This window comes from Chaetodon trifascialis, chromosome 6 (genome assembly GCF_039877785.1).
Source record: "Chaetodon trifascialis isolate fChaTrf1 chromosome 6, fChaTrf1.hap1, whole genome shotgun sequence".
Taxonomy (NCBI): domain Eukaryota; kingdom Metazoa; phylum Chordata; class Actinopteri; order Chaetodontiformes; family Chaetodontidae; genus Chaetodon; species Chaetodon trifascialis.
In genome coordinates this window covers 382501-392687 of record NC_092061.1, presented here as the reverse complement: position 1 = coordinate 392687, position 10187 = coordinate 382501, and the positions used below count along the sequence as shown (strand labels likewise).

At 49.3% G+C, this 10187-nt stretch overlaps 1 protein-coding gene across 1 annotated transcript in view; it reads right to left on the bottom strand.

Moving 5' to 3' along the window:
* Positions 1-802: 802 nt before the first annotated feature.
* snapc4 (small nuclear RNA activating complex, polypeptide 4) overlaps positions 803-10187 on the bottom strand; it is a 25048-nt gene continuing 15663 nt past the window's right edge. The window contains exons 18-22 of the mRNA XM_070963779.1: positions 8021-9643; positions 5895-6725; positions 4305-5181; positions 3645-3943; positions 803-1398 (exon numbers count right to left, since the gene is read on the bottom strand). Of these exons, the coding sequence (XP_070819880.1) occupies positions 1294-1398; positions 3645-3943; positions 4305-5181; positions 5895-6725; positions 8021-9643 (3735 nt within the window). The 3' untranslated portion in view covers positions 803-1293. The remainder of the gene's footprint in view (positions 1399-3644; positions 3944-4304; positions 5182-5894; positions 6726-8020; positions 9644-10187) is intronic.

The window sequence follows — 10187 nt, the reverse complement described above, 5'->3', positions numbered from 1 at the left end:
GAAAGAAAAGGGACAACACGTCCTGAAAGGTTTCTACGACAACAGTCCAGAAGTAAACAAACGGCTAAATAAGAAAAGTAAAGCAGGAAAGAACGAAGAGCCGCCGAGCGAGAGCTGAGCAGCACATTTTCAAATCATGCTAACAGAAAGTCAAAGAGCCGTTTGGAGGCGCCGAGCGAAGCGCCGGCGAGGCCGAAACCTTCATCAAGAATCCAACCCGAGCAGCCAATCAGAACGTCAGACATAAACATGTGGATGAATTTCACAAACAGCTTTTTGTCCCAAAACTTTGTCCCAGAAAGATTTACGTGGACTGTTTCTACTCCAATTTCTAGAATACTGAGACGGTTTTTTTCTACGACAAAGAAAGAGAAGAAGAAAATGGAGCCAGGTGGATGCTGATTGGTCAACGTGAAGCTTTAATGTCTGATCAGCAGTAAAATGTGAATTTAAAGCTTCTGTTTTCTTGTCAGCTGAGTTCATTTAGACGAGAAGAGGAACGAGCAAAGGATTAGAGAAGTTCGAGGAGGAATGAACAGGAAACATCAGCTAACTGAAACAGGAAGTGATGTCACAGCAGCGCTGATGTCTATTTATAGATTTCTGAAAATCTGAAGTGAAACCGAACGAAGGAAAGAAGAAAGTCTGAAAGTCAAAATCCACCAGCTGAGAGCAGAGACGAGCCAGAGGACGTCCACACGTCCCCACAGACAACAGTGTCCCCACAATGTCCCCACAGTCCAGTGTCCTCACAGTCCAGGTCTAAACCTAAGTCGTCCTCACAAACAGACTGGAGCGGCTTCGTTTCACATCAACTTTATTACGAAATAATCAGCTCGAACTTACTGAACTTTTTCTTCCTAGACGTTAAAGAGTAAACAAGACAACAACCAAAAATAACAAAAAACAACAGATTTCAGTGCAACTTCATCACTTTCCAACCAACGTCTTCTGAGGTCCCTGAACACACCGCAGAGCTTTCTTCCTTCCTTTTGCCTCATTTCTGTGAAAGTTCACCTGCAGACTGAAACGTATTATTTTCCTTGTTGGTGAATTCAAGGACACTCAGACATTTGAGAATCAAAACATGTCACTCGTCAGACTGCAGAGAGTCTTTGAATGCACCCTCTGATCTCAAACTTCAAAGATTCTCCAGCCTTTGACTTCAAAGAAGACAAGAAGTCCCCTCCACTGAAGACATTTTTACTTTGAAACGATCAAACTGACTTTTTTATCTTGTCTTTAACTCAGCGCTCAGATCTGTGTGTTCACTGGACGCTGGCAGTCTGGTTTCTACTGGTCTGGTCCAGTCCGGTTGGTGGTGGGTGTGTCTGTGTTCATGATTCCTGTGAAATGATTGGCTGGAGCTCCTGACTCATCACACAGCAGTGAAGATCTCTGGAATCAAAAAAAAACTGATCGATTAGTTCCAGTGAGAGTGTGCATGTGTCTGTGCATGTGTTTCTGTGTGTGTGTGCACGTGTGTGTGTGCACGTGTGTCTGTGTATGTGTGTGTGTTGCTTCAGGTCCCCTTGTGGGACCAGTCCTCCTGGTCCAGCTGAAACTCTGTAAAGACGTGTTGAATGTCTGTCTCTGTTTCCATCGTGAACAAGAAGTGACTCTGGAGTGACTGGAGTGACTCTGGAGTGACTCTGGAGTGAATCTGGAGAGAACTGAAGTGAATCTGGAGTGAATCTGGAGTGACTCTGGAGTGACTCTGAAGTGACTGAAGTGAATCTGGAGTGACTCTGAAGTGACTGAAGTGAATCTGGAGTGAATCTGGAGTGAGTCTGGAGTAACTCTGGAGTGACTCTGGAGTGACTCTGGAGTGAGTCTGGAGTGACTCTGGAGTGAATCTGGAGTGACTCTGAAGTGACTGAAGTGAATCTGGAGTGACTCTGAAGTGACTGAAGTGAATCTGGAGTGAATCTGGAGTGAATCTGGAGTGAATCTGGAGTGACTCTGAAGTGAATCTGGAGTGAGTCTGGAGTGAATCTGGAGTGAGTCTGGAGTGAATCTGGAGTGAATCTGGAGTGACTCTGAAGTGACTCTGGAGTGACTCTGGAGTGAATCTGGAGTGAGTCTGGAGTGAATCTGGAGTGAGTCTGGAGTGACTCTGGAGTGACTCTGGAGTGAATCTGGAGTGAGTCTGGAGTGAATCTGGAGTGAGTCTGGAGTAACTCTGGAGTGACTCTGGAGTGACTCTGGAGTGACTCTGGAGTGACTCTGGAGTGAATCTGGAGAGAACTGAAGTGAATCTGGAGTGAATCTGGAGTGACTCTGGAGTGACTCTGAAGTGACTGAAGTGAATCTGGAGTGACTCTGAAGTGACTGAAGTGAATCTGGAGTGAATCTGGAGTGAATCTGGAGTGAGTCTGGAGTAACTCTGGAGTGACTCTGGAGTGACTCTGGAGTGAGTCTGGAGTGACTCTGGAGAGAACTGAAGTGAATCTGGAGTGAATCTGGAGTGACTCTGGAGTGACTCTGAAGTGACTGAAGTGAATCTGGAGTGACTCTGAAGTGACTGAAGTGAATCTGGAGTGAATCTGGAGTGAATCTGGAGTGACTCTGAAGTGACTCTGGAGTGACTCTGGAGTGAATCTGGAGTGAGTCTGGAGTGAATCTGGAGTGAGTCTGGAGTGACTCTGGAGTGACTCTGGAGTGAATCTGGAGTGAGTCTGGAGTGAATCTGGAGTGAGTCTGGAGTAACTCTGGAGTGACTCTGGAGTGACTCTGGAGTGAGTCTGGAGTGACTCTGGAGAGAACTGAAGTGAATCTGGAGTGAATCTGGAGTGAATCTGGAGTGACTCTGAAGTGACTCTGGAGTGACTCTGGAGTGAATCTGGAGTGAGTCTGGAGTGAATCTGGAGTGAGTCTGGAGTGAATCTGGAGTGAGTCTGGAGTAACTCTGGAGTGACTCTGGAGTGACTCTGGAGTGAGTCTGGAGTGACTCTGGAGAGAACTGAAGTGAATCTGGAGTGAATCTGGAGTGACTCTGGAGTGACTCTGAAGTGACTGAAGTGAATCTGGAGTGACTCTGAAGTGACTGAAGTGAATCTGGAGTGAATCTGGAGTGAATCTGGAGTGACTCTGAAGTGACTCTGGAGTGACTCTGAAGTGACTCTGGAGTGACTCTGGAGTGAATCTGGAGTGACTCTGGAGTGAATCTGGAGTGAGTCTGGAGTGAATCTGGAGTGAGTCTGGAGTAACTCTGGAGTGACTCTGGAGTGACTCTGGAGTGAGTCTGGAGTGACTCTGGAGAGAACTGAAGTGAATCTGGAGTGAATCTGGAGTGACTCTGGAGTGACTCTGAAGTGACTGAAGTGAATCTGGAGTGACTCTGAAGTGACTGAAGTGAATCTGGAGTGAATCTGGAGTGAATCTGGAGTGACTCTGAAGTGACTCTGGAGTGACTCTGGAGTGAATCTGGAGTGAGTCTGGAGTGAATCTGGAGTGAGTCTGGAGTGACTCTGGAGTGACCCTGGAGTGAATCTGGAGTGAGTCTGGAGTGAATCTGGAGTGAGTCTGGAGTGACTCCAGCAGTCTTGAACATCAGATGAAGATCATCCAAAGTTAAAGTCTTTAGTATAAAACTTCACAAAGAGGGAAATGAAGAACTTGAGCGCCATCAGCAGTGAACTCACCTCAGCTCTTTTCAGTTCCACCACCCCTTCTTCTTCTTCTTCTTCTTCTTCTTCTTCTTCTTCGTCGTCCTCCTCCTCCTCCTCTTCCTCCTCACTGGCTTGGTGGACCATGGTCTTATTTGCGATTGGCTGCACAGTGGCCAGGAGGGCAGGGACGGTGAAGCAGGACAGGAAGCGGGCCTTCAGCAGCTGGTAGGCGGGGTTATCTGAGAAACGCTCCGCCACCAGCTGACGTATCACTGCCACGAGTTCCACCTCCTTTGCCTCCTCCTGCAGGAGGTTGGAGCTAACGGAGGGAGCTGCAGGGCCACAAAACAAACACACCAGAGGACACACCTGGACTGAGTACCAAGCAGTGCTAACTCCAACACGGAGTCTGTCCACATCAGCTGCACACTGACACGTGGGGACAGTAAACAAGCTGAAAAGAAACCTGTCAAAGCACGACACTGCAACAGGGGACTTCACACACACTGTGGACTCCTTCAAGAACGACAGCAGCAGGCTCTCACATCTCTTTGTCACGTGTCTTTAAAGGTTTAAGGACTTTTTCTGGTGGACAAGCATTTTAAACGTGACACTTTGAATAGATAAATAAAGCTTTTCAAACACGGGAGCAGAACTAATTTTTAAAGAAGTGAGCGGTGTCAGGTGTGTTACCTGGTTTGTCTGCAGCTGGTCTGGGGTCAGAGGTGGAGTCTGGCAGGTCTGGAAGCTGACTGGATGTCCTCTTGGTGCTGCTGTCAGGGTTGGCTTTGGTTTGGGGGTGGCGGGGTTCGGACCCTTGACACAGCAGCTGCAGGGACGACTTGGTCAGAGACTTCTGGGCCCGGAGCAGCGCACTGAGAGCGGTCAGACTGCTGACAAAGGGTGGCAGGTAAGGAAGAGCCACGCCTGCTCCAGGTACCACCACGCCTCCCTGACCGCTCAGCCAATCACACACCGCCGCCCGGGACTCCAGAAACATCAGGGAGGGGTCAAACTGCAGTGCCTCCCTCCTGAGGGGAGGGGGCGCGGCAGGGTCTGCTCTGGCCACGCCCTTATATGGCAGGAAGAGTTCTGAGGGAGGCTGGGGGCGGCGCGACAGGGAGGAGGAGCTGGGATTTGGGACAGGTTTTGGGATGAAGGCCAGGGCGAGGGACTTGGAGGGACAGGTGGGCGGAGCAGGAAGAGGGCATGGCTGATTCAGTCTGGGAAGGTTTACGGGGACGGACTCAGCGGCGGGTTGTGGTACGACTGATCGGGGGCAGCCAGCTGTGAGTCGCACAGGAGGTGTGGCCGACTGATGGTTTAAAATGGTCAGAGATGGAAGGGGTGGGCTCAGTACTAGCGCCAGCTGCAGGCGTTGAGGCGGGGCTTCTGCCAGCTGGACCAGCCCACCAGGAGTCATGACCCACATGGGCTGACCTGGACATAAACGCAACTCAGGCAGCTGAACCACCGGGTGGTTCTGTACAACTTCCTGTCCACCGCCAGATGGACGAGAGCGCTTCTTACGGGGAGAAGAAGAAGAAGTTCTGCTCTTCTTGGCTTCATCCTGGAAATAAAAAAACAAAAGGAGGAGTCAGACTGAGAGGAGGAACCAGGAATAAAGGTTTTTGTAACAAAGTCGTTCTGTTGCCACCTTGAAGACTTTATCAACAGAAAACTAAATATGATCTGGACTGTCTGTGTCCATGCTTGCCGGTGGCTTTGAATGACTATGGTTGTATTATGGTATGCGGTGGAACGGTGCCTTTCCAAATAAAAAGGAAAAAAAGAAAACTAAATATTTACTTCTGTATTCAACAGTCATCGAAACGTAAACACGCTGGTTTAATCAATCACTCCTCGGTCAGCTGATTCACTGAAATCAGCATCATCAAAACTGAAACCTTAATGTGATGAAAGCAGGAACGCCTGTAAATCAATCATCTTTGATCTATAGATCAATACGAATGATTCTCATTCAGCTGTTTTATGCTGTATGAAACGTTTCTCCTTCAGTTCTTGAAATCCCTGCAGACACCTGAAGGCAGCACACACACACACACCATGACACACCTTCAGTTCCAGTGGGTTCATTGATTACCAGAGCTCATTCATTCTGAGCAGCACAGCCTCGTCTATGACGGCAGCAGAATAAAGACAGAAGTAGACTCGGACTGATGCGATCATATCGACCACTTCACCCGCGTTAATGAATTACCCTCAGTCTCTGACATACACAACCAGAACACAATCTGACTGAGGAACGGACTTAGATCTTACTTTAGCCCGAGCGGCTTCCTGAAGAGCTCTGGCCTTCTGACTTGGCTTCCGAACTCTCTTTCCTTCCTGTGTCACACCTGTACCAGTCCCGCCCACCACGTCACCGGTCCTGCCCACACACTGGTCTTCCTGACCGCTCGTCACACCAGGCTGCTCCCGCTTTCTCGCTTGTTTCCTCCCTCTGGGGGGGGCTTTGGGAGACTTGTTAGGGGCGGAGTCAGATTTGTAGTGTTTGGACTTTGGCTGTTTGGGGGCGGGGCTTGGCTGAAGCGAGTCAGAACCATGTTGACTAGGGGTGGGGCCAAATTTTAAAAAAGTGTAGTCATGATCATTATGGAAAGGAGCAGGAGTAGAGGAAGCAGTGTGCTGAGTGGTAGACATGGAGGGGGGCGGGACTTCACTGCGGTTTTGCATTGCTGACACAGTCCTATTCGAGTGGACGGGTGTGGCGTTTTGGGACAACGGGGATGAGCTCACAGAGACAGGAGGGATATCCAGTCTGAGAGGAGGAGGAGATGAAGCTTCTTGTGCTGAAAGAAGTGAAGAAGCTTCAGTTTTGGTCAGAGCAGAGGAGACGATGGCAGCAGGAGTCCACTGAGGACTCTGAGGTGGCAGCTGGTCAGGACCAGGGACGACCTGCTGGTCAGGACCAGGGACGACCTGCTGGTCAGGACCAGGGAGGGCCTGCTGGTCGGGACCAGGGACGACCTGCTGGTCAGGACCAGGGAGGGCCTGCTGGTCGGGACCAGGGACGACAGTCTGAGGAGAGTTCGCGTTCTGCATCTGAGCTTCTTTTTGTGGAGACGAGGCAGCTTTCTTCTCGGCTTCAGCCTAAGTGGATTGAAAACCAAAGACGAGTCAGAGCGATCGCATCAAATTAAGAGTACAAAAAGTTAAAGTGCTCAGGACAAACAACTGGACACACAGAGGCAACTCCTGGACCGTGTTCACAAAGCTTCTCGAGTCCTCTAACAGAGCTGCTAACTTAGCCTTAAATTTCCCAGCAAGGAATCTTAAGAGTGATTCAGGAAGAGTCTGAGAGCAACTCTGAGCGCGGCGGGTACACCAACTTTGATCTTAGTGAGGAGGTGTGCTTGACCCCGTTGACAGCCATGACGCAGTCTTCTAAAAGCTGTGATTGGTTGTTACAAAAATGGAAAAAGACAAAAAAGAAAAAATGTGCTCCGTACTCCTCGTAATGAATGGACAGTAAAACCAAGCGATCATATAACTTGGACTGTATTAAGAAATGTGTAATTGTGACATTAACTTTATGTCATGATGATGAAACTCAGCAAAATTAAATTAATTGCGACACAGCTTCAAAATGTTTGAACGTACCTCATTCACATGCCGATTACATTGATTTGCTTATTGTTATGTTTACTGTTCATGCTGGTTATTTTACTACTTAATGTGTTTGATATGAATGGTAGACGCAGACTCAGCTGTCAGCACTTCCTGTGTTTGCAGGCGTCCTTATAAAAAGAGGTTCGATTTGGCAGAATGACCGAAACAATGAACGAAATGGATAAAAAGCCAAACTGGACACAGAGCAGTGGCTGCTGTTGGCACAGCTCATGGATGGAAATAAAACAGTATCAAAAGGGAAACTGGGTCCCGATCACAGCCGAGGGAAGAGGCAGACCTGGGAGGCACTGCCAGCAGATCAATGCGTCGTTCCCTCTCCTTTACGACGAGCGACAGATGAGTGTGCGGAGCGCTGGTACAATCCCTGTCTCTTTAAGACGCTCCGAGGCTTCTTAAACATCCTCCTCCCTCCTCTAACAGTTTCTCACCTTAGGAGCTCTCTTAAGGCCGAAGACACTTTGTGAATAACTTAGAGTCTTAGGATGCTTTGTGAATACGGGCCCAGGCTGTCTGTGAGGTAATTAAAGATGTACTATGCAACAATTGTCAGTTACTGTTTGCAAACCCTCTGCCGGTGGTTATTGGCTAGGGCAGGGGAGGCTACACACCCACTGCCCAATAGCTGCCGCCCTGAAACAACCTGGCCACAAATAGCTACGATGAATGAGATTCCTTTTAAGGACGCAGAAAAGGTTGTTTTTTCTGTTTGTTTACATGAATCACCTCATGACGAGAATCCCTAAAAAGGACGTTACCTTGGCTTTAGTGGCTTCCTGCCGAGCTTTGGCCTTCAGACTCAGCTTAGGAGTCTTCCTTCCTTCCTCGTCCAAACCTGTACATGCTCCACCCACACTGTCCCCGTCCAAATCCACCCCCGTCTGACTGCTGCGAACAGCCTGTTGATCCTCCGTCAACTGTTGGCCCATCCCTTCTGGTGGATTCAAGATGGAGCTCGATAGGCTCGGGGCAGGACATTCCTGCCTGGAGCTGGAAGGAACCGTGTGCTGACTGGGCCATGTAGAACCATTAGAGACATGCTGGTTAGGTGAGGAGGGCAGGGGGTTTTGCATCAAAGGTCCAGTTTGTTGGCGGAAAGACGCAGAACAGGCAGATGTGGTGTTCAAGGGCACTGAGACAACAGAGACAGGAGGGACATTCACTCTTTGAGGAGCAGGTAAGGGAGAGGTGAGTACCACTGCAGGAGGAGGGAGTGTGGTCAGGGAAGAGGGAGGCGTGAGTTGGGTGGAAGTAGCGTGAGGTTGTGTGACAGGATGAGAAATGAAGACGGCCAAAGGAAACGATGAGGGAGACATCTGAGGAGGCATGTTAGAAGGCATCCGAAGAAGGGTGCCAGGGTGACTCTGAGAGGGCGCTTGGGGGGGGTTAGGAAGAGGAGGTTGCTGTGGTCTTAATTGCTGTTTGAGCAGCAGCTGTTGCTGCAGAGCCTGAAGCTGGTTCGAGATCAGTTTGTGCTGCGGATCTAATTCCTGCAGGGTTCTTGCAATGGTCTTTGGGGTCTTTGTCCGGACAGAGGAAGGGACTGGACATGGTGTCGGTAATGCCACTCTGTTCCTCTTCTGCTCTATCACCTCCTTACAGCCCACGGAGTCTACATTCATGGTCTGGAGGAGGAGCAGGAAGATGGGAGTCGAGGAATGCGGGGTCTTCTCACCTTGCTCCCTCATGAGATCTGCTACTGTAAGTCTAGTTTTTGCAGGGATCAGCAAGTTGCCGATCCATGGCGTCACAGCAGCCTGTAGCTCGCAGTCCAGCCCCATGTCTGTCACTCGCCTCAGGCGTTTCTGTTTGCCAGACTGGACCCCCCCTCGGGGCCCAGAGCTCAGGTTGTTGAACTTGTGTGCCTGGCGGTGTAGGTGGGCTCGGAGCTGGTCTGGTGACACCATCATCATAGCGCTGCTGCTGTGGTGCTTCTCCCGCTGCAGCTCTCTGGGAGGTGGTCCGATGATCACAGAGCGTCCAAACTGGCCCAGGATGGTTGACCGGACACGTTTCCCATTGTGGGCATCTCCAGAGGAAGGCAACTCAACCAGTCGAAAGCTCAGGGAGGTGAAACATTCTGCTTTTTCTGCTGGCGCCCATTCCTCCATGGGGGGGAAGGTGTATTCCTTCTCTTCCTCTTCCTTCTCCACCTCCTCAGTCCTTACTATGTCCACGATGTCCTTCATTTTCTTCTTATTCTTCTTCTCCTCTTCATCACTGTCCATGTACTCCACCACCATCTCCTCCTCCTCCCTGGTCTCCTCCTCCTCCTCCTCTTCCTCCTCCTTCATCAGTCGTCTCGTCCTGGTTCTCCTCTGGCCGGGGGCAACCTTCTTCGTTGCTTTGTGCCTTGGTGGTTTTTTAGCTTTGTTATCTTTCTGTTGACAAAGAGAGCGAGAAAGAGTCAGCTGTCATGAAGCAGTTTGCCTTCTGATGTCTTGAATGTCGGTGGTATTGGGCCAAGTACCAGAGTTGCCCATCACCTCTCGTCTAGACTACTGCAACGGTCTCCTCTATGGTTAATCTTCAAAAATTGCCCCCCGCTTGCTCACCCACTCTGGGACCCATGACCCCATCACCCCAGTCCTCTGCAAGCTCGACGGGCTTCCCACCCCCCCAGAGAATCATTTTTAAAATCCTCATCTCTGACAGTCTCATCTACTCGTCCTATTTATTCTTTTTCTCCTCATTATTTCATTAGTTTTATTTATTTTTGTGAAGTGTCTTTAAGTACTCTGAAAAGCATTAATATAAAAATATAAGAACAATGTATTATTACTATTATTATTATTAAGAGTCCTTAATTTCCTAACATGCTTCTATTGTGAAACACTTGCAGGAATTTGTTGTGAAGAATTCATGGTTAAGGTTCACAGTTCTCATGAGGTTCTTGTAGCTACTGCAATCTTGTGACACATGTAT